Consider the following 24540-nt stretch of genomic DNA (forward strand, 5'->3'; position numbering starts at 1 on the left):
ATAATCTTATGACAAAGACTTCATTCTACTCTGTTCTCCGGTAAGTGCTTCTGTTCTGTGTTCACTCTGTCTCACTGTATTTGTTCAAAATTGATTCAGTTCTAAAATACATGAACAACAAATTTAGCAGCCTGTACCAATAGAAGGGAAATATGTTCATGAATCCTTAACCCCATCAGTACCATGGTCACACTCGCTACTGGCCTCTGTGTGTCTTGACAGCCTTCCTTCACATATACGCATTGCAGTGTTTCATGACCATAGACCCTACTCACACAAGAACTCTGTAAAAAGATCTCTTTGCTTGCATATTGTATCAGGAGTCATAAGAACTTTTATGGTGCTTGTTTAAGAACAGTTCCTATGGTTACAGTGTTTGGAAACAAGGTATGCCATCTCTGTCTCAAAAACTTTTGGTAGGCAAAGTACAGTCAGTGACCGTAATTTGCTTATGGCCATGAAGTGGTATGGCAGACGAGAATGCTTTCTGCTTTTCATTCCGATGGAACCATGAACACTGGAAAGTGTGACTTGGAAGACAAAATAACCTAGTAAAGTAAAAGTAAAAAGTAAAGCTATCCCTGTAACAGCCTGTGAAGGCCCATAGGGTTATGAGATGTTAAGGGTCCCACATTACCTTGACAATCAGCTCAAAGATGTCAGTAAAGTTGTCAGTCTTACGCGCTGGCCGCGCTTCACTCCCCAGGAAAATTAATTAATTCCTGGTACTCATTTCTGTTAGAGGCTGAGTAAACCCCAGGGCCTAGTGCGGCCAGAAGGATTAGGTTAATTGAAAAAAATCCAATGACCTTCCAGCTTGTAGCATAGTACCTTAACCACTACGCTACCATGTACCCCCTAAAGTGAAGCAAAAATGTGCTGTGAATTACAGTTTTGAAAAGGATGCAGTAGATTGGACTGATATGCTGCTCGGTTATGTTCAGTACATTTTGAAGTCTGTGAAATAGTACAAGAAATTGACACTTCATATACAGAACATAGCACTTGTCAGTGCACAATCTAATTCAGAATGAGAAAGGTATGTCACTTGTTATATTTTAGCGTCCTGTTGCACTGATTTATGTCCATGATTTATTCTGACCGTCTTACAGTGCATACATTTATTCACCTTACTCTTCTCTCTTGCACTACATGTTTCAGCACTAAAGTGCCATCTTCAGGTGCTTTTCGATGTACATCGAACTACTTCATTGCATGCAATGCAGTACTACCAATCCTATGCACAAATGAGTGTGATTGTGGCCTGTGGCCAAAAGATGATTCACCAGTTAACTTTTAGTAATATATGAATGTATTGCCCAGAAGAAGACCGATTAGGAATGTAAAATCAAAAAGAACACAATTGGAATATTATGTTTGCTAAGAAGTTGAGTACATCTTTAACTACAAAACTGTATATTTTATGATGGGATATGATGTGTTAGTGGGAAACTAAATAGCATTTGAAGTATAAATTAAATGGAAGAAATAGAATTTTACTTAGGAAGACATGTTCTTTTCAAGGAAACATTTAAGTCATAGTGTTTGGCCCTGTTTAATTATTTTCTTGATAACAGTTATTTTCTAATTTTATTTAAATCTCTTTGGTTCTGGCTCAGTTCAGTCCCTTGGTATTTCATAATACATATATATATATATATATATATATAATGAAGTGCAGTATTTTGCATTTCAAGACAATCACAGAATATTTTAATTTGTAAACTTGCTCTTTTGTGTATATGTAGAAAATGCTATTGTTTTTCAGGCTGTTTTTAGTTTGTATGTCTATGTTTCATAGAACGGAAAATATGAAGGTTTCTTTTTTTTCTGAAATTCTGCAATTTTAAAGACTTAGGGCAGTTTAAAAGTCCGTGATTTAAAGGTTAAGAATCTTAGAAAACAGTCCTCCTGATTGAACTTGGAGGAAATCTGGGAAGACTGCTGAAATAGATAAGAACAGACCCTGCATATGTTTATTAAAACACTCGCAGGGTTGTAAGATTTGAGGTTTCATGGCAGTGACTGTGAAGTAAGCAGTTTTCTGGGATGTGGCGCTGTGTAGTGAAAGCTGCAAATAGGGTGTAGACATCAGTAAATTCCCAAGTGCTGGGAAGAAATTCCGTTAGCCCAGTCACCAACACAAAGCAGTTACATTAAATAAAAACATGAAACATGGCATTAGATAACTGCTTCAAAATAATATCCAGGCAGCGTCTGCATCATAAGCATGAAATATGAGGGGCAGTCAAATGAAAACAGGTCAGAAGCCAAAACATATTAAAGAACATTTATTACCTCAAAAGTAATCTCCAAAACTGTTAATACATTTACCCCACTGGGAGATAAGATGGTTAATCCCATCCTTGAAAAAGCTTGTGGGCTGTCTACAGAACCACATCTTTACCCAGCCACAGACGTCTTCGTCCGATGCAAACCGATTTCCACGAATGTGTCTCTTCAGGTCTCCAAAAAGGTGAAAATTACATGGGGAGAGATCTGGGCTGTAGGGGGATGTTGAAGCACTTCCCAACCAAATCTCTATAGCGTATTCCTCACAGAGTTCGCAGTGTGGGGGCGCGCATTATGAAGGATAATAGCATTCCAGGGCATTTTGACTTTATGGCATGTCTTTTTCTGCAAAGTGTCTTCATAGCACTGTGCACTGATTGTGGCCCCATGCTCCAGAAATTCGACAAGCAGAGACAAGCCCTTGCAGATGAAGAAGAATATCATCACTTTACTGGTACTTGTGTGTACGGCTTCGGATTTCTTTGGTGAAAGAGAATTCACGTGTTTCCACTGTTGGCTCTTCCGTTTGCTCTCAGGTTCAAAATGGTGGCACCAAGTTTCGTCCCCAGTGGCAATATGGGACAGAAAAGCATACTCTTCCTCATGGTATTGTTATAAGTGACCCAGTGATGCAGCCATTCTCTGAGTCTTCTGTTCCTCCATGAGTTGATGTGGAACTCACTGCACGCAGATTTTGCGGTGCAGCAGGTGTTTTGTCACAGTGGCGTGTACAGAACCGTGACTTATTCCCATCAAAAGACTAATTTCTTCCACAGTGATCCGTCTGTTTGCCCAGATACGACCATCCAACGCAGCAATAATATCAGGAGTGATGACACGATGAGCCTGTCCTGGGTGAGCATCATCTTACAGTGAGACATGTCCCTCTTGGAATCTGATGCCATGCCAGCACACACGAACGTGACGTGCTGTGTTTGCCGTAAACAACAGACATACAATGATGAATTTATTGTCATCCTACTCCTTCAGCAGTCAAAAAGCGCACTACACTTCGCTGTCCTTCTTTACCTGCCTCCATTACTGATGTTGGACGAACACACTAACCTTACTTCCAGCACAATAAACAAATGACTAGTGTGCAAAGGCATGTTGTCACTGTGCTTTCCCGAGTCCCCACCAGATGTTCATACTGTAAGCAAATTCCAGTGTTCCCAACTTGTGCACTGTGTGAGTTATGCATGGTTACCCATTTTCATTTGACTGCCCCTTATAATAGCATGCTCTGGATGGAAATTTTACTATCTCCCCCTTTCCTCTTTTCCCATATTCTTTCTGTTTTTACAGTTTTTTTTTCAGACATGTTTTTATAATTCTTCAAAGTCCCACCGTTCAAATACCACAGTAGTACCTTAATGCAGGGCAGGGGCACTTAACAGTGTTTCAACATTGTATACAGTTGCTCTGTCATTCTGAACATAATTGTCACATTATTACTACACTTACAAGAATAGACCATATAAGAAAATGAGAAATTGTTATTAATCATCCCTCACTTTCATGGAATGATTATTGTAAACCACAAAAATTCCTGATCATTTTACAAAAGCTTTTGAAATGCAAAACCTATTCCAACTTATTTGCAGTGTTCTCAGATGGGACTGCATTCATATGTGTCGGTCTGTACATTGATAATGCCCTGAACGAATAGATTTTAATTAAATTTGAAATAAACGATCTTTAATGTGACATCCATGTTCATTCTTAGTCCAAAGTAAACATGCACTGTAATTTTCATAAAAGCCAAAATAACCTATTTTATTGCTGGTATCAATATGAGTGTTCTCGGCAAAGGAAAATGTTAACACAAAAGTAATGGCTTGTATTGAACAAAAGTTTTTGCTGTGGTATGTACACATCCATACAAGATAATTGCTCTGAGCTACTGATCTTAACTTCCTATGAAATTCTCGTGTTTGTTATAAGGGTATAATTTGCCTGTTATGTACTCTATTTGCTGACACACTCGCAGGTAAAGGCTGAGTAAGGCTCTTTCTTCATGAGTAAAAACTTGTTTGGAATATGACATGTTTTACATTTAACAAACATTTAAACAAAGATATCATGTACCATAATGATATAGTATAAACACAAGTTTAGATTGTATTAACTTTATTTAGATAGTTTTTGTATTGACTCTTTAATTGAAATGTTTCCGCTGAGATTATCTCATTGTTTGAATTTGTCACTCAGCTCCTATACATTTCAGTTGAATAATTTCATTATGTCTAGTAGCAGGCATCTTCTCACAACTGACATGCAAAACGCTCTGTCATTACTCGGAATGGAAACATGAAGAATGCCGGAATGAAGTCTTCAAACAGCCCATGACTGACCTAGGGAGAATGAAATTGACGAAGTACTTAACGGTACCCGTGATATTGTCACGATTCTAGCCAGGTACTTCAGGAATACACTTCTAGAATGTTACCGCTACGCTAACCTGCCCGGTATGATGCTCGTGGAAACGCGACCTTTTCTCTTAACTTAGGCCTTAAAGAACTGTGGCATTAATTGAAGAAGTTAAGAAAGTATGGTAAAGGGTTTCAGGCACCGGAACTTTTTTCTAAATAACATCCACATTGCATGCCTGCCACCATTTGTCTTACGGTCGAGATAAGGCTCCGTTAAACGAAAGAATCCCAGGATTGTATTTAAATGGTATGTGGAACCCTTGTTCCCGTTATTGTATTAACAGGGAATGAAACACAAGCGGAGTGAGAAATTTTATTTGCGTGCCCCGAGTACGGCGTGAGGCTGCCTCTAAATCAATAGAAACAAGCAGAATGCAAGTTCCTGCCAAGAGTGAAAGAGGTTGGAGTGGGGTGCGAGAGGGGGATATTGCGGCAGAGCGCCCCCTGGCACAACCTCCGCATCTCCACAATACGACACACCAGTCAAGGCGCACGTGACACAACAATGGTTTCGGGGCCCCTCACGTAACGTAGCAGCAAGGCAGTAAGTACCACCACAATCTTCAGTTCTTCTAATGGTGGGCTTGGTGGAATTGTCCGGAATGTCTGCGTATGAAAATTATATAGACCTACGTATCTTGGCATAACTGATATGCATTTTAAAATTACATTGGACGCATTGCGCAATTGTAAATAAACATTTAGGCCTTATGTCGTTTAGACGTGTAAATCTGATACTTTTATAATTGCGTGGAGGTTACTGAAACAAAATATAATATTTATTTATAATTTAGATTGTCAGTTGTGTAATCCAGAATGTGACATAATTACAGCATAATTAGGGCAGTCAGGTCAACTAAACACGACATCATTAATTTTCGGCATTTTTAAGAATCGACTGGAAAATACCTTCATACCGGTCAGTAAATATTCTGAGTGTTAAGCCTATACGACGGGGGTAGCTATGATTCACGAAGTACAATGTTACAGAACAAAAATTCGCAACAGTCGCAGTAAAATAGACATAAGATGAAACCCTAGGTGAAAATTAGAAGAGGACAGATCCATGAATTGCTTATTATTATTAATTAAAGAACTGTTATCACGTCTGCTTTCCAAAACACTGACGATAAGGATATAAATAATACATATAAACCAACAGTTTTGTCAGTTGTGTATAATTGTGAAGCTTGGATTGAATCTGAATGAAAAGTGTTTGAAAATATGTTAACGTAAGGTAGATAGGATCAGTAGGAGACCTATAAATTACGTAAACAAACTTGATCGTTTATGTACGCCACCTAGATTTTTTAGGGCAATAAAGTAAACAGATGTTAACATTGGTTACACATGTAATACGATTGTGTCAGAAAATGATTGACACAGGATTTTATTTGAGAAAATTTCTGAGGGAAGTAGTTCATCTGAGAGTCGGAGAAGAGTTTGAAGAACAGTATTTTTAAGACGGCTGTTAGGGAAAGATATTTTGAAGATAGAAGTGTGAAAATAAGTGGTTTAGAATCGTAGCCATTGTCGAGTTGGTCGATCTGGACCGTTGGATTCTACTGCAAGAGAGTTAACTCACTCGTTTGTCATTAAAACTATATTACGTCAGCAGTTCTAGGACTTTCTAGTTTTCAGATTCATCATTTTACCGGAGGGACTGACAAAGGTGAGGAAGGCTTTATTTAGTTCTTGTTTTCAAACTGAGGTGGGACTGAACATAAACCTCCAGAATATGAATATGACGTGTGACGTGGAAGTGAGTTGGGTTAATGTTTGAATCAGATCGCAGAAGAAACCTGCAAAATACCTCTCACCGGAATTTGAAGTACCTGATTCGCTTCCCAATTACAGACTAGGCACGTTAGCTGCATGTTATCGCCATTTGCTTTCGCAAAAGAATACGGAACTTTGACGCCGAACCAAACGAACATGCACATATACATTTTCTTTGAAGAGAAACATGAGACTGGCCCGTATGATTTATGACATTAGTGAATACACTTGGTCGTCGACTTACGACCGGCCGCACTTACGACCACAAAAAAAAAAAATGAAAAATAAAAGATGATTAAAATGTAAAAGTTTTTAAAAATAAATTATAAAGATGATAAAAAGATTAGAAAGGTTAAAAATACTGTTAATAAATACATGGCCGACATACGACCAGATCGACTTAGACCTGTCAGTCAGAACGGAAGTAGATCGTAAATCGACGACCAAGTGTATGTGGAGTGGCCGATCTCCTGGCATCATATCATTGTTTTGCATAACTTTCATTATTTATGTCATCCTACCTGCTTACATCGTTTTCGTTTTTTGCCGTATTCAGTCCTATATAGCAACTACGAGGGAGAGTCAGTAAATAGGTCACGAATGTAAGTAAAACAGCTGAGGTCTTATACTCGTATCATACCTAGTGATACCTACGAGTCGTATGTCTATCACTAGGTAGCAGCACAGTTCATGACAGTCTAAGCAGCAGATGCGCATGCGCATACTCAGAGGCTGGTTTCAATAGTCAAAATAGCTACCGTGCTTGAGGGTATACTACGGAAGAGCAGCGTCCTGTTATGCGTTTTTGGGTGCAAAAGGACTCAACGCAAAGGGCATTCGTACAGAAATGTTTTCCTCTTTACGGTCGGAAGTGTTTGTCACGTAAAGCGGTTCATAACTGGGCCGAGAAATTCTATCGAGGACGTTGGAAAGCCGCAGATGATGCCCAACCAGACCGCCATGTTCAGACTGCGACAGAAGCAACTGTTCAATGGGAGGAAGAGTTGTTTCGAGCTGAGAGGAGGATAACGGTAGACAGTGTAGCAACTGCACTAGGGTGTTCCCATAGTTTAGCATACAACATAATGCATGATTGAAGTTTCGGAAAGTGTGCGCACGGTGGGTGCCCAGAGAACTGAAGGATCGAGAAAAAATAAACCAAAAATGTCTGTCCTTGTAGCAGCTCTTACTGTATGCAGATGAAGGAGAACGTATGTTTAACAGGATTCTTACTCATACCGGGAACGAATACTGGGCGCATCATTAACAACCCTAAAAGTAGCGTGCTTCAGTGCAGTGGAAACATCCCAGTTCACTTTCAGCCAAAAAGTTTAAGGTTACACCATCAGCTGGGGAGGTTATGCTTACCATATTTTGGGATTAGTTACTATAGGATTCTGACGATGGTGTATAACACACTGATATGTTGGGTTTTTGGACTTTATCCATCGTCCTGGTTTTTAAGATAACAAATAAAAACAAGACGTTTCGGAAACTGGATCTGTTTCCGTCCTCAGGTGAAGGAAAACACCTATTCAGTTGGGTCCGTTATAAAGAGCTAGCCTCAATCACTGGACCTACTGGTCCAGTGAATAGGTGTTTTCCTTCACCTGAGGACGGAAACAGATCCAGTTTCCGAAACGTCGTGTTCTTATTTGTTATCTTAAAAACCAGGACGATGGATAAAGTCCAAAAACCCAACATATCAATATTTTGGGATTCTTAGGGAGTACCGTTGGTCCATTTTCAGAAGCGTGGTGAAATTTTTATTTTTTTTTTTTAATTCGCTTAGGGGGGGTGGGGTACGCGGTAGTGTAGTTGGTTGAGGGGCTATGCTACAAGCCGGAAGGTCGCGGGTTCAAGTCCCGAAGAAGTCATTGGATTTTTTCAATTGGCCTAATCCTTCCAGCCGCGCTACGGCCCTGGGGTTCACTCAGCCTCTAACAGAAATGAGTACCAGGAATTAGTTAAATAATTTTCCTGGGGAGTAAAGCGCGGCCGGCGCGTAAGGCTGACAACCTTACAGCCATCTTTGAGCCGATTGTCTAGAAAATGTGGGAGCCTCAACGTCTCACAACCCTATGGGCCTTCATGGCCTCTTACAGGGATAGCTTTACTTTTTACTTTACTTTACTTTACTTTTAGTGGGGGGTGGAGTCCAACTGGGTCCACTTGGCACAGCGGCCACTGATTGGCCGATTGTACCTGCCCCGTGTGATTATGATGATGAAGAATTTTGTGGAATGAAGATTGGCAAGGGAAATCGAAGTACTAGGAGAAAACCCGCCCCAGCGCCACTTTGTTCACCACAAATCCAACTTGGCCAGAGCCGGGTCACCGCGGTGTTAAGCCAACGACTAACCGCTTGAGCTATGGCGCGGCCAAGCGTGGTGAAAAAGTGAGTTCTGCATGTACTGTGAAGTTCTATTGAAGCTTAGAGATGCAATTCGCAGAAAACGTCCAGGCCAACTGGCAAAATGTGTACTGCTTCATCAACGCAATGCCAGACTCCATACAGCCCAAGTTGTACTACAGCAAGGACCAGTGGGAACTTCTTGAACATCCACCTTACAGCCCGGACTTGGCTCGTAGTGAGTACGGTCCGCTAAGAAACCGCCTTGGTGGCAAGCGTTTCGCCGATGACGAGGTTGAAACGGAAATGAGTAAGTGGCTGAGACAACAGTCAAAAGACTTCTATGCTGCGGTTTCGACGCACTGGTAAAGCGATTGGACAAGTGTATCAGTGCTGATGGAGGATATGTCGAGAAATAAATGTTCTTTTCCAGGTCCACGTGTTTTATGTTTTATATCCATTTATGACCTATTAACTGACTCACCCTCACATAAACGTCCTAATTTGACTGACACTGAGATTTTTTATTTGTCCAATATTTTGCTTTTATTTTTATGTAATTTTAATTTCTGAAGTTTTGCCTCGAAACACACACATTCTATTCAGTTTTCTTTTTAGACGTTTCTGCATTCGATCATTACATATCATTGTATAATTTTAAATATTCCTTCTTATTATCTAATGGAAGGTAGAATTTGAGATATCACAGGGAGCTAAGAATATAAGAGTGTGGACATGTTAGTTTCTAGCCAATTAATCTTGTCTCTTAAATAGTAAAAGGTAAAGGACAAAGCTATCCCTGTAACAGGCCGTGGAGGCCCATAGGGTTGTGATACGTTTAGGCTCTCACATTTTCTAGACAATCGGCTCATAGGTGGCGGTGAGGTTGTCAGCCGTTACGTTTCGGCCGCCCTTTACCCCCAGGAATATTCCTGGTACTTATTTCTATTAGAGGCTGAGCTGAAACCAGGGACATGGTGTGGCTGGAAAGATTAGGTCAATTGAAAAATTCAATGACTTAATCGGGAATCGAACCCGCGACCTTCCCTTGCCATATTCCTATAGCGTAGTGTGATTGCTCTGGATAACATTCTGCACTCTCTGTCCTAGAATACTGTCGGCTGATGTTTCGATACTGTTTGCAATACTTCATCTAAGTTTTTCAAAATCGAGAATTTAGTTGAGATTTTAACCGAGTACCGTTCAACTTTCCATCATCTGACGTTCTGTGATGACAAATTTCCGTACCGTAACTCTGATGTACTTATTTAGTTACTGAATGGTTTTCCCTTCTACATCCACCAAGTTGCGGCTACTCGATTCTACAACCACTAATCTGTGGAATTTATCAATTTATGCTTTATTTAACGAACTCGTCAGTACATCATACTATACAGCGTCGGATGGTATGATGAAAAGTGAATCACGAACTGGAACGGAGGGGTAGTGGCCTGAGTAAATATCACAGGGCATTTGTTCGGAAGAACTGATGAAAAGTACTAGAAACTTCAATCAGAATAGTCTGTGTCAGTGTCTCAGCAGAGATTCGAAGCGAACACCTTCCCAGTATTATTCAGACGCAGTACCGCTTGAGCAAATTGTGCTGGACGCTCTTTCTGCCCTACCGAAATCTGTTTCCCAACTTTCTGCGTCCAGCTACTAGCTGTACTGCGCTTGGCGTGAGAATAAATCACTTTTCGCCAGCAGCAGGAGCATGTGGAATTATTGATTTTGTTAGTTCTGAGTTCCTAAGAAAAGCGGCCCGCTGATAAGCGTAAAATATTTGGCTGAAGTGACCCAGAAACTCACTGCAGATATGTTTCGAAGCCGTTAATATCTACAAATCTGGCTATAAATATTTTTCGCTAAGGTTTTGAGGGGCAAATTGAAATGACACAAAATATTTCACTGATTTATTTCCTCAAGAAATAATACATAGGTCACTATGACAATCATACATATATACATAGCTTCATATACACGTATAACTAACAAACTCCGTGGATGTAAGTCCTTTTTGAGAAGCCACCAGTTGCTCAGTTATTGAAGAATTTCCAAACGTTTTACGGAACCAGAAGGTTAATTACCGTGTTCACAAGGGCCCGCCACCAGTCCCTGTCCTGAGCCAAGTCAATCCAGTCCGTACCACCCCATCCAGTTTATTTAAGATCCTTTTTAATATTACACTCTAGGTGTTCTAAGTGGCCTGTTTCATTTCGGCTTTTCCACCATGACTCTGTATGAATTCATCTATCCCCATGGATGCTACATGCCGCGCCCATCTCATCCACCTCCACTTAATCATTAAAAAATACATATATACTCGTATTTACAATTTAATATCTGGGACGTTCACTTTTGTATAAATAGGGGTTATAAATTCAGCACCATTAGAGCAGGCTATACATGCCCCAAATCTGTTTTTCTTTGGGGGGGGGGGAATTTTGCATTTCCTATTGTATTCATATTTACTTATCGTAGATATGACTTCATTATTGTAAAGCTGATCGTATTACAGTGGCAAAGCTCAAGCCCAATATTCACCAATTGCTTGGTTTGAATCTCGAGTTGGATATTCCAGACACTGAAAGCGTCATAAATACCTCCCCCCACCCTACAATCCAAAAGAAAAGAAGAGAGTAAGTCAACTTAATCGAATTCGAAGTAGCTTTAATAAAGCTGTTTATGTTGCATCGTCAATTTGAGACGGGCTGTTTAAAAAATACTGTAAATTAAGTTCTGCATGAATATCCACAAATTAACTGTCCTGTGGACATAAATATTTTCCCCCCTATTTCTTATTCTCGCCTGATTAAATTTTCTCTGGAATAAAAAATCACCTGCAAGTCTATAAATAATATCCCCGCCGCCAAATACAATTAATTTGGATAAGTATACTATCAGGTACTCTTTTCTTTGAAATTTATTATGTGTTCCATCCAACATGTTTCTACTTTTTTGGAAGTTATCATCAGCAGCGTGATTTAATTCCCAAGAGAAACTATTGATTTACAACTTTGTTTTGTAACTTGTGTCTCAAACGCAGCAAATCCTCGTTTAACGTTGTCCCACTCAATATCCTTTCTTTATTACATTGGTACGATTTTCATACGAAGGCTTCACACGTCATGTTAACTCGTTATTACGTCGTTGTTCATTCAAGGGTTTAAGAAAATGGCCGAAGAGGAAGGTTACTACTCTGAACAATGTTTAATGTTGGCGAGACCAGACCTTCATCCACCACTCGCTCGCTTCACCTTTGGTCATCCGCGAATGCCACTAATACTAAACGTGAAATCTAAATTATTGTAGTTTTTAATTCTCATATGATTATAGCTAAGAATATACACGTGTCTACAGTCGCATTCGTATTGTTTATATTGCAACGCATATTCTGTGGGTGAAGAAGAGCAGAGGAACGTAACCTACGCATTTCTTAAATTTCTTATGGTAAAAATGGATCCGCTTAACGTCGTTTTACATAACATCGCGATTTAGAAAAGGAATCCTTGCCGTTAAACCAGGGCTTACTACGTATGCAATCCTTTAAAAGTAGTAATTACATTTTATATAATTGTTAAATTAGTTACTGTTCTAGATGTAATTTCAGTATTCGGTTGAAACTGAAGTCAAAATCATAGCTTGAAATTAAATAAAAAAATCCTTCTAATACTTATGAAAGAAACTGCTGTTATTATTAGGTTATTAGAGACACTGTTTCGACTGCCGAAGTTATTTCAGGAGCAACTACTAGCTTCTCGAGAAGGATACTGCTTCACGAATTTCATTATTTCTTTTAACAAAAGGACTGATTCGAATACACTTTTATGTGGGACTTGCATGAAGTTCTGTAGCGTAGGACACAAAACAAGTTTTCAAAGAATGTGTTTCACGAAACATATGCCGCGTTAGAACGGTTCTTGGTGGCTGTGTAAGTCTGCGTGATAAACTGTAATATAGCGCTATCACAATGTGGGCCTTGTCATAACTAAGGATTCTTACTGCGGTAGCCCGGGTTCTTTATCAGGTCAGATCATATGCGATTTGTGGTGGAAAAGATGACCTTTGGGGTAGGTTTTCTCCGATTACTTCTGTTTGTCCTGCCCCTCTCACTCCATTGAGTGCTCCATAGTCATATGAAATCTCAACAGGTTCTGGTACGATAGGATAGTGACCGGTTATGACGACGAAAGCGGGTGCTTAGCTCTTATGATATCTGTTAGGCCTATATTTTGAACTACTTTTTGGTGATGGGGGGTAATTCTATCTACGGCGTTCAAGTCAGGAAAGTTAAAGATGCACGAAAGATATGCAGAAAAGTTGTTGAATATTGGTCCTACTAATGCACGCGTATATTTTGTCAGTCACCATGAGCCCATTCCTGAAGGTGATGCAACTGTTCCTGATGATGACAGCAACAGTGCTGGGGATGTTGGTACTCCTGCTAGTGACACCTGACCTGGAGGAAACCATGCTGAGGGTAGTTAGACACTACACTACCCCACGCTACAGGTAAGAGAGCCCAGAAGTAATAGCGAAAATTATTGACGTAAGAGAATGTTTTCAGACATTTAACGAATGTGATTTATCATCTTATCAGAATGCCTGCATTTCCCTTCGTCTGAAGGGACTAAATAAAACCAGGAAAATCTAAGGAGAGTATTTGTCCCAGCCGAGATTCGAAATTGGCACCTTCCGAATAAAAATTAGAGGCAGTACAGGCTAAGTAAACAATCTCGGTTATATATTTTAGTATAAATGTAAGAAAGTAAAAAGTAAAGCTATCCCCGTAACGGCCATGAAGGCCCATAGACGCGAGGGACGTTGAGGGTCCCACATTATCTAGACAATCGGCTCAAAGATGGCTGTAAGGTTGTCAGCCCTACGCTCCGGCCGTGCTTTACTCCCCAGGAAAATTATTTATTTAATTCCTGGTATTCATTTCTATTAGAGGCTGAGTGAACCCCAGGGCCGGAAGGATTAGGTCAATTGAAAAAAATCCAATGACCTCATCGGTATTTGAACCTGTTACCTTCCGACTTGTGGCATAGTGCCTTAACCACTACGCTACCGCGGCTCTCGGTATAAATGTGATATAATGTTTTTCTCTCCTCTTGGTTCCACTTTGGAGCATAGGGCAGATTTCTCAGTTTCATTATCATTTTTACAGACGGTAGGACTCCTTGGACGGGTGATAAGCTCGTCGCAAGGCCTCTACCTAAACACAGGACAACACAAACACAGAATAAACGCATATACACACCAAACTTCCATGCCATGTGTGGGAGTCGAACCCACGATCCCGGCTGAGCGAAGACAGTGCATGCCTTAGACCGCTCGGCTACCGTGACCGGCAAATGTAATATGCATAATGTAGAATGTGCGTATTTTTTTTAAGTTTTAGGAATGCATCCATTTTACTGAAGACAACTGTGCCCACCTCACCCCCCTAAACTAAACTGATCCTTCGGTCAGAGAATCTGAAGCAAACAAATTTCGATGGCAGCAAACTCGAAAAGAAAACAATTGTCGTGGGAGAAGGAAAAATTTTGTGTCTGTACGCCTGAACAAAAAGCAATGTCATGACCGCTTACGTGAACAAAGAGCACGAAAGAATTATCCTTACTCCATACATCGACCTGTAAGGTAAAGGTAAAGTTGCCCCTGTAATTAAGCACTGTGCCATGAAGGCGTATGGGGGAGTGGATGTATAGATCCACATTTTCTGGACCTCGGCACTAGCTAGAGGTGAGTGGCCAGCTTCACGCCCTGGCCGCTTTACCCCCGGGGAAAGAGCCCCCGGTACCTATTGGATAGGAGATTGGGTGGACTCAGAGCCTGGATAGGAGATTGGGTGGACTCAGAGCCGGTCTGGACGACGTGGAGAAGAGAATAATTTTGGCCCTACCGGGATTCGAACTTCGAGTGCGCCCTAAAAAGTATGAAAGGATTACGCTTACTATTATGTCATGTAAGCAATCAGAGTTCGTAATACACCTAGTTACAGATAGGAGCAGACAATGATGTTAACAAACAGCAGTGGTGGGTAAAGATTTCACTGTGTACTTCCAGAGAGCAGCAGCGCTTATTGCCTATCATAATTATAACATTTAATTATGTACATGTATAATATAACCCAGGAGCCGGGATAGCGCAGTCAGTATAGCGACAGGCTATGGGCTGGACGGCTGAGGGATCGGAGTTTGAGTTCCTGTAGGGTGAAGAATTTTCTTTTCTCCACCAGACAGAATTTGGGATCCACCCAACCTCCTGTCCAATGGGTACCGTGGGCTCTTTACCCTGGGGGTAAAGCTGAAGGGGTTTAAGCTGACTACTCACCTCTAGCTAGTGCTGAGGTCAAGAAAATGGGAATCTATATGTCCACCCCCCCCCATATGTCTTCACAGTATAGTGTTTAATTAGTTAAGCACAAGGACAACTTTACCTTGTATAATATAACTCTCTCTCCAGAAATTCTTCTAGTTATTGAGGTTGCATAATTTTATGACGTTTTTTTATAAACATAAAATTGCATGTGAGTAATAGATTATAAGCTCACAATTGAATGAGGACGTTGATAACTGCAACATTTTCCTTCTAAAATTTCAGTGAGCGTCAGGCTAATACAAACATGCGAGCGCGCGCGCACGCACTCACGCACTCACACACACATATGTATGTATGTATATACTCAGATACACATTCGGTCATTTGACATGTAAAGGAATGTTTGGGAACAGAGTTCATTCAGTGCATGAAAGCAACTCAAACTCAAGATGCATACTGAACTTTATAACACCTTAATTCTTTTTATCACTGGCTTTTTTGTGTTTGTTCCTAAAATAAATATAGTTGCCGCACTTGATAATCATCGTTTTAAACTGTGATATGTTCTTGGTTTTTCCGTCTTTGATGCGTTTGTTGTTGGAGTTTATGTTTTGAAGGCCCCTGATAGTGGGCCATGCCCACCTGGTGAAGGTAAGATCGGAATTTCTACAGAGCAGAATTTCTGTTTTGACCCCAATAATAAGATAATGGTGTAGATAAAGCGGGGCATACATCACGATGTGTAGTGTATGGTGTGTAGTGTGATATTCTCTCAAAAGACGGTACTAGTCATGTGAATGCTAGAGCTACTGCTGTGAGAGAATGAGATGTTTATAAAAATGTGCTACAGAAGGCCAGATGGGCATTGTCTAGGCCATTTTTATATATATATGATTTTATTTTCAAAGTAATAGAAAAAGAGCCACCTTATCTAAAAGCAGGACTGGCAGGACAGACAAAGAAAACGGTGGAAGAAGGGTTGTCATTCAAGCAATGCAAGATAATTAACATTTTTTGGGTCTGTCTTTACGTTAGCTAATAAAAAGTACCAAGGAACCAAATCAAATTTAATGAAAGGAATTTAGGATAAATTATTTTAATACTACTTCTTTCATTTCAGAGTGCCCACACAAAACAATATCATCACAGTAGAGCCACAGTTGGATCCACATGTACCAGGTTTGTTTAATTATGATGTCATTTTGAAAATTATCTGGAATTAAAAGTAACTTGTCATCAGAAACTCTGTTCTCTCTTGCAATAACACGGAAGACAGTCAATAATTTTGTATCTGTTGAATTAGAGGTAAATGTTTAATGACCCTCTTACAAGTTGACAGAATTTCACTCTTTCATGACATCCACAGTGTGCATTTGTAATATAAATAATGAGAGATTATATAAATATCATCGTCATCATCATCATCTATCATCAGGTTTTAAACAGGCCCTTGAGAGAAGAGCAGCATCTATATATACATCTACAGGTACTACTTACAGCTGTTTACTGTGCTCATAACACTGCTTCCCAGCGTCATTTGCACTAAATGCTGTGATTTTGGCAGGCCTATGAACTCTATTTTACATTTTGTTTCTTGAACATAAGGGCAGTATTAGTTAATATGTCACAATTTTGTTTTCTTCTGACGCAGCCCCACTGAGCTCTTTCATAATCTTCTACACTGCAGTTGTGCCCTTGATGACACTGTTCAGTTATATTGGAGTCTTTGGTTGTCCTGTATTCTAGTGTGTGTTGCTGGGTGGGAGGCAGAACATCTACCATGACCACTGGTGTCTGCCACACCTCATGAAGCTGATGTGCGGTTTTCTGTGTAGTGCCACTGCAAAGGATTATCCAGGAACAGTGTAAGTGGAGGAAGACATCCTTCCTGTTGCTTCCCTGTAGGATGTTCCCCGAGATTTCCTCGGTAGCATTTCATCTTTGACATGGCTGCAGCCTCGGTACGTAAATGGATGTGACTGCTCTTCTTCTTTCAACTTGCAGTTGTAGCAGCCAGAAGACAATTATTCATTTTTTCTTTCATGAAATTCCTTGACATTCGCCTTCCTTAATCACTCTTATCAACATCATCTGCTTAACATTTACAATGTCAAAACCTAGCTCAACAAAGCCATTTGAGATGTCTTCCATTAGAGTTCCTAGATGAAGATACCTTGTGACAGCCTTGATGGGGATATTTGATTTTGGAAAGTAGGTGAAGTAACTCATCTGATATATTTAGGGCCAAAGCAGTGCCTAAATGCTGAATAGTCAGCCATTTCCTTAGATGTGACTCTGGTCCCTCCTTTGTTGTTCCTGACTTTAAATTAGCCTCTACTTACCTTGTATTTTTGAAGATGGATCATGTTGTCTACAGAGGCAAATGGAGCAGGCGGAACACTTGCTGCCTTGCTAAGCAGTGCCTGCTCTCATTGCAGTCTTCAGATTTGTCAATTTTGATTCTAGATCTTCATTTCTGATCCAAACTGCATGTAGTGGTGTGAAGAAATTACCTGTTGACAGCTGTGTGGCTTTTCAATATTGTGGCACAGCAAGGGTTTCATTCATTGATGCTGCCGAAGCTGTTTTCCTGCTTTTCTTGCATGTTGTCAGAGTGTGTTGTCATTTGTGACCCAGCAGACAGCAGGAATCTATACATATGTGATATATGGTTAATGTGCAGAGTCCAGATCTGTCAGTACTAGATTCTGGAATAAACACAAACAAGTAATATTATAATCAATCCTCGCTGTTCATTCTTGTGTCAGAATTATTACAACCCAATTGTGCACTGTTCATTTATTTACTTCTCTTGTACTATTTACCCATCTAGTTGGAATATGTATTTTCAGTACTTTAATCTAAGGATTTCGGTCTTAGAATTGTTGAAGATGCCGATCTGAAAATACAGATATAGCATTCAGTGGTTCAACCGTTACTCTGGCAACTCCAAACATGATCAGCCCATTTCTAACCTGAACGTGATTTGCCAAGGTATGTCACATTGTGACCGGGTTCAGTATATTTGGCTATAACAGGAGTATTTGAGCTCTTTAAACCATACTAAACCCTGGTCTAAGGCAAAATATTGTTAGAGACATTTCATGTGTGCAGGTATATCTATGGGCATAGAAGTTGATAGGAACAGAAAGACGTTTGTTCCATGGCCTTCCTCTGAAGAATGCAGTCGCTATCGCATTCACTTTGCAAGACAGAAATCACTACCCATGACCGCTCTGGTCTCCTTCCCTGGAAGTGGTAATACATGGGTCCGCTATCTTCTGGAAACAGCATCTGGTGTATTCACTGGAAGTGTTTACATTGATCGGAGGATTATAAGCAAAGGTAAGCTCCAGAAGTGTGAACTGAGTGACTGACTAGGTGTTAAGGACAAGCTTTTAACTCCTTGAAGCTTGAAATTAATCTAAATAGTATTTAAAAAGTCAGTTCTAATGTGAAAGAAAACATGTTAACTCCATTACAGCGATCATGCTGTTTAAGGAGATAATCCCTGTTTTAGAACCATATTGTCATGGGAGCTGAGTGCAAAGGGGATTGTGTGGCCTTGCCTGTGTGTGCATCACTCAGACTGTTTTGAGAAACCTCTTGGCTGACAAGGAAGGCTGAGGTCAGCTACCAACTTGACAGAGTCATTCCCTAGAGGTTATATGCCTATAAAAGAAGTAGACAGTGAGCTAGTTGGTTAGCGAGTAAGTTAGTCAGTTTCCACTTTAATGCCATTCAGGAAGGTGAGTGGAGTTCAGTGCAGTGGAGGAGCAAAATTTGAAGGGAGTGAGTGCAATATTGTGACCAGGTGCGTTATTGTGAGGGAGTGAGTGAAGAGAAAACTCATCTCACGGGCATAAGTGGGCATGGACAGTGGTAAAGTAACTGCTCTCTATATTGTAAATTGTTACAACACGAAATACATTCAGTGGGCAGACTTTAGAGTTTCTTAACGTTAAAATGAGCAAAACATATAGTAACCACTGAGCTTCAAAGGGTTAAATTGTGAACATATACAATTAATTACTGTAATGTTTAGCACGTTTCTGGGAAGTTGTTTGCAGCTTCTCTTTTGCCACAATTATGAGCTTGATAATAATTCTTTATTAGAGTCTGTCACACCACAACAATACAATGGTCAAGGCTAAAATTAGCTTATGCAACATGTTTCGGCTATTAAAGCCATCATCAGACAAACACATGATTACCATATTCGCACACTACTGAACTGCAATTGTGATGGTGAAGCTGGATACTTGCTAATTATTACATCAATATATGTTCCCTACTGAATGGACAAAATACATCATTTCTGAACATGAGCACTCTGCTTTCATTTTAGAGCAGATAGGGCCAAAATTTCCAGAGATCTAGTATTAAGGCACATTACCATTTTGATGGGGGCAGTCTGATTAAAAATATCTATTTCACATTTCTTCATCTTGCTTAAATTCTTAACAATTAAAAAAATGTTTGCAATGAATGTATTTTAAGGTTTCATAGGAACAAAGCTCAGAATTCTGGCTTCACTGGATTGAATTCATGGACAAGGCAACAATTGTGATAACCCTTGACATACGAGTATCTGTACTTATAAGTATCCAGTAGTGATGGTTTGTAGTATTATGTTTAGATGAGACTTCTGTAAATGAACCCTACAAACTTAAATTTTAATTTGTAGAAGGTGCTACTTTTATGATTCAATCAGTTATGTAGTGTTTGTTGACAATGAATGTGTGGTCCATCAGCTTTCCATGAAGGCATGTGTACAATGGAGATGAGTGCAAAGCACTAATATGCATCCTGTGGCACCATCCAGAATCACATTTGCTATTATAACTGACATTGTTTCATACAGGTTTCTATGGGGAGGCTGTTCCTCCAGACTGTGGCTGCACAGCAGTACAGAAGACACATGGGTTTGCACTGGAGGGTTCTGTTCCTGCAAGGTTGGCCCAGCGTACAGCAGAAGTAAAACTCTTCCGAGGTCGGGGAATACTACTTCTGAGGAACCCATATGAGGCTCTTCTCTCCTATCGAAACTTTTTGTATGGAGGTCACACTGGTTTTGCTCCCCATAGTCAATTCAAAGGGCCAGGTAATACTTGCAGAGAATGTGGCATGTATTGTTTGTTTGAGAACGAGTCAATTCTAAAACATCTATCGTACCACTTAATTAGGTTAGTGAGACACTTTATACCATCCCACAGTCTATTTTTAAAAGATATTTCACAGTAGGCTATGTTGTTCCTGTGCCTACAATCTGACACATATTTCCAGAGAATAACCTCTTTTATTTCTCTGTGTTTATACATTTTATGGGATGAGGTGATGACTTTTGTTGAAAGTTCCAGGTTTGATAAGAAAGTAGAGCTGACTCGGATTTTTGTGTTTTAGCTCTGACAAAGACAATACTTGGTGAATGCAAGAAGTAAAAGCTGCCCAGCATGAACTTGATTCATATTAACTTGTAGGTCAGAATTCTGCTAGCCATTATTTGTATCTAGAACTTTATCATCATTATTTAAAAAAAAGTAAATATACCGATTGAATGCTCTCATTAACATACACCAGATTCCAACAACAATGACAGCTGTTTGAAGTGCATGAACTGCCAGCATTGGAAAACTAAAACAGGAGGTACATAAAGTGTAGCTGATGATGACTTTAAATACAGATTTTTTAATTTTATTAAAATATCTGGGCTTGCTCAATTGGTATATCAACTAGATCATAGGCTGGATGACTGAGGAGTCTGACTTCGCTTCCCAACAGGGGTAAAATATTTTTCTCTTCACAATGTCCAGACTGGATTTGGGGGCACCCAGCCTCCTATCTAGTGTGTACCATGGGTTATTTCCCCAGGGGTAAAGTGGCCAGAGTGCAAAGTTGACAACGCACCTCCTCTCCTGTGCATAGGGTTATACCTTCTTTTATTCAAGCGTTCCCTTAAAAATAGTCAAAAATGAAAATAAAAACAAATCCACCTGGATAACAATTGGAATAAAAACTTCATGTAAACACAAAAGACAACTATATTTGGCCAGTAGGGACAGTAATGATCCAAGACTAAAAAGTCACTACAAAATGTACTGTAAAATTTTGTCAAAAGTCATTAAAGAAGCCAAACAGAATAACTATAACAGCCAAATTCTAAAATCAAACAATAAAATTAAAACCACCTGGGATATTGTGAAAGTTGAATCAGGAAAGAAATCTGTTAATGAAGACGTACAAAGTTTGAATATTGAAGGGAAGTCCACTAACAATCCACAAGCTATCGCAAGTGCATTTAATGAATATTTCCTTTCATTAGCTGAGAAAACATATTCCAATAATAATAATAATAATAATAATAATAATAATAATAATCCAATATACTATCTGTCTCGTGCCTTTAACAATTCATTTCCAAATATCAATCTCAAATTCTCAACAAGGAAGGAAATTGAAAACATTATTAAATCCCTTAAGCCCAAAAATTCACATGGATATGATGAAATCTCTACCAAATTACTTAAAGCAAGCTCTGTTTACATCAGTTCACCCTTGAATCATCTATGTAATAAATCTTTATCATCAGGTACTTTTCCTCAACGCTTAAAATACGCTGTAATGAAACCACTTTTTAAAAAAGGAGAGAGAAAATGCATCTCTAATTACAGACCAATATCCATATTGACTTCATTCTCAAAAGTCTTTGAAAAAGTTATGTATAATAGACTACTTGAACACTTAAATTCTAACAACATATTAGTCAAAGAGCAATTTGGATTTAGGAAAGACCTAACAACAGAAAAAGCAACCTATGAACTAACTAACGATATTTTAAGTGCTCTCAATGACAGATTAATTGTGGGAGGGATTTTCTGTGATCTAGCAAAAGCTTTCGATTGTGTTAATCATGATATCTTACTATCGAAATTAAATTTCTATGGAATAACTGGCAAAGCTAATGAATGGATCAAATCATACCTCAAAAACAGGTATCAAAGAGTTGAAATAAATAATAAAAACTCCAGTCATAATGCATTTTCAAACTGGGGAATTATAAAGCACGGTGTTCCACAAGGATCAATTTTAGGTCCCTTACTTTTTCTTCTCTACATAAATGATCTATCTAAAACCATCAACAATAAATCTAAACCAATTCTATATGCAGATGACACTAGTATAATATTTAAGAACTCTAAATTTGAAAACTTTAAAAATGACATAAATATTGTATTTGAAGCCTTAAACAGATGGTTCGAAGCCAATTTACTCTCATTAAATTTTGATAAAACCCATTACATATCATTCACAACTAAAAACAACCACCAAATTGATCTGGACATCAGTTATGCCAACAAATTAATCTGTAAAGTACTTGATACAAAATTCCTTGGAATACATGTAGACAGTACACTGTCTTGGAAAATACATATTGAACAAATTATACCTAAATTAAATGCAGCTTGCTATGCGATGAGATCAATTAAGCCTTTTATGTCACAGGAAACATTGAAGATGGTTTACCATGCCTACTTTCATTCTATTATGAACTATGGATTAATATTTTGGGGGAACTCTTCACATAGTGTAATAATTTTTAAAATACAAAAGAATATAATTAGAATCATTACAGGATGTAGAAGTAGAGATTCATGTAGAGAATTATTTAAGAAATTAAAAATTCTACCTCTTCAATCGCAATACATATTATCGCTTCTCTTATTTGTTGTTTACAACAAAGATAAATTCAAATTAAATTCTGATGTCTATAACATGAATACTAGACAAAAATATAACTTCCACCTACCCTCATCAACTTTATCAGTAGTATCAAAAGGAGTCTACTTTACTGGCATAAAAGTGTTCAACAGTCTGCCACAAAGTATTAAAAACTTGGGCAATGATACTAAAAAGTTTAAATCAGAGTTAAAGAATTATCTACATGCTCATTCCTTCTACTCTTTAGATGAATACTTCAATGTAAATAGAGAATGATGTAAAATTAAGTTATATTAATTTTTAAGCTAAAATTGCCTGTACTTATGTATGTAACCTTTTGACTTGTTCTGTATCCAAAGGTACTAACCTGCTTAGGATTTATAGAATGTAAATAAATTCAATTAAATTCAATTCAAATTCACATATGCTTTAATAGCATGGTGCTTAATTAAGAAGAGTGAATACTTTGCTTTACCATTTTCAGGTGTTTCTTTTGCATCAGTCCTTGGTTTTCTGCTTCAGTCTTTCTTTTTCTTGATATGGCTGTGGATTATAAATAACATTGCAAGTCTGAAGGCAGGCAGAAAATTAAGGACAAACACAACTAATTTATTAATAACAGATCAAAATACAAACTGATGTCAAAGTGTCTTGAATGATGAACATCACTTATTATGTTAAAAACGAGGACATCTGATGACATCAGAAGTGGGTACCTCTTTGTGATATGTGGTATACAGAATGGAACAGATGTATACTTCGTATTGTTTTGTTGCTGCAGAATGGGAAAGGTTTGCTTCTCAGTTGGCTGTGGTGTGGAAGGAGTTAGCTGCTACATGGATCAACTATACCAGAGGACACGAAGCAATGGTTCTACACTTTGAGACACTTCGTCTTAATCCACATCATGACCTTAGCAGACTGCTGGATTATTTAGGCATTTCTGTGGATGAACAGAGGATTGGCTGTGTTCTGAATCACATAGATGGTCCATTTAGGAGACCACAATCTTCACAGAAATTACTTTTCAGTAGCAGGTACATAAATGATATTTCAGATTTTAGCAACTAGACATGGAACCTGGTTTTCTGGGAGTAGGATGCCGAACTTCTGTGCTGAAGGTCTTGCTTTCAAAACTGGACCGGTCCAGTTTGTATTTTTCTGCATGCCTTTCCCTCTGAAAAAAATAAAATTTGTGAATGTAAGGAATACCATCCCTAATTATGTTCAGATCATGGATAAGCTATTGCTCTTCTCTGCCAGTCATCATCAGCATCATATCATATGACACATTTGATCCTACAATATATTGCATGTCATTGTGGCTGTGTGTACACCTCACAGTTTCCCACCTCAGAAATAAACTCTTTCATAATCTGACTTTGCTTTCCACTTTTTGCCATCCGTGTGCAATGTTGGTTAATATACTTGTATATATTATATATTATATATATATACATACATGAGGGGGTACCCAAAAAAAACCGAACTTATTTTCTTTTAACTTATTTATTCAAATTTTAAGCACAAACCTTCAATCCCCTTCAAAGTACTCTCCAATTACACTAATACACTTGTCTAGTCTTTTATTCCATTTTTCAAAACATTGTCTAAATTCATCTATTGAGATGCTTGACA

General features: G+C 38.8%; 1 protein-coding gene across 3 annotated transcripts in view; it reads left to right on the forward strand.

Annotated features, from left to right (window-relative positions):
• The first annotated feature begins 5101 nt into the window (after positions 1-5101).
• LOC111867491 (WSC domain-containing protein 2-like) overlaps positions 5102-24540 on the forward strand; it is a 27930-nt gene continuing 8491 nt past the window's right edge. For 2 of the 3 annotated variants that reach the window (XR_004513353.1, XM_023857427.2), the window contains exons 1-6: positions 5102-5268; positions 13221-13368; positions 16304-16362; positions 18298-18528; positions 20048-20287; positions 23684-23939. Coding sequence is in view for 2 of the 3 variants with exons in the window: in XM_023857427.2 (XP_023713195.1) it covers positions 13226-13368; positions 16304-16362; positions 18298-18528; positions 20048-20287; positions 23684-23939 (929 nt within the window). In the remaining variant the exon portion in view is untranslated. Of the gene's footprint in view, positions 5269-13220; positions 13369-16303; positions 16363-16929; positions 17049-18297; positions 18529-20047; positions 20288-23683; positions 23940-24540 lie in introns of those variants that run through there. The other variant, XM_033752704.1, reaches the window with a different exon arrangement.

Source organism: Cryptotermes secundus, unplaced genomic scaffold, assembly GCF_002891405.2.
Source record: "Cryptotermes secundus unplaced genomic scaffold, Csec_1.0 scaffold879, whole genome shotgun sequence".
NCBI classification, from domain to species: domain Eukaryota; kingdom Metazoa; phylum Arthropoda; class Insecta; order Blattodea; family Kalotermitidae; genus Cryptotermes; species Cryptotermes secundus.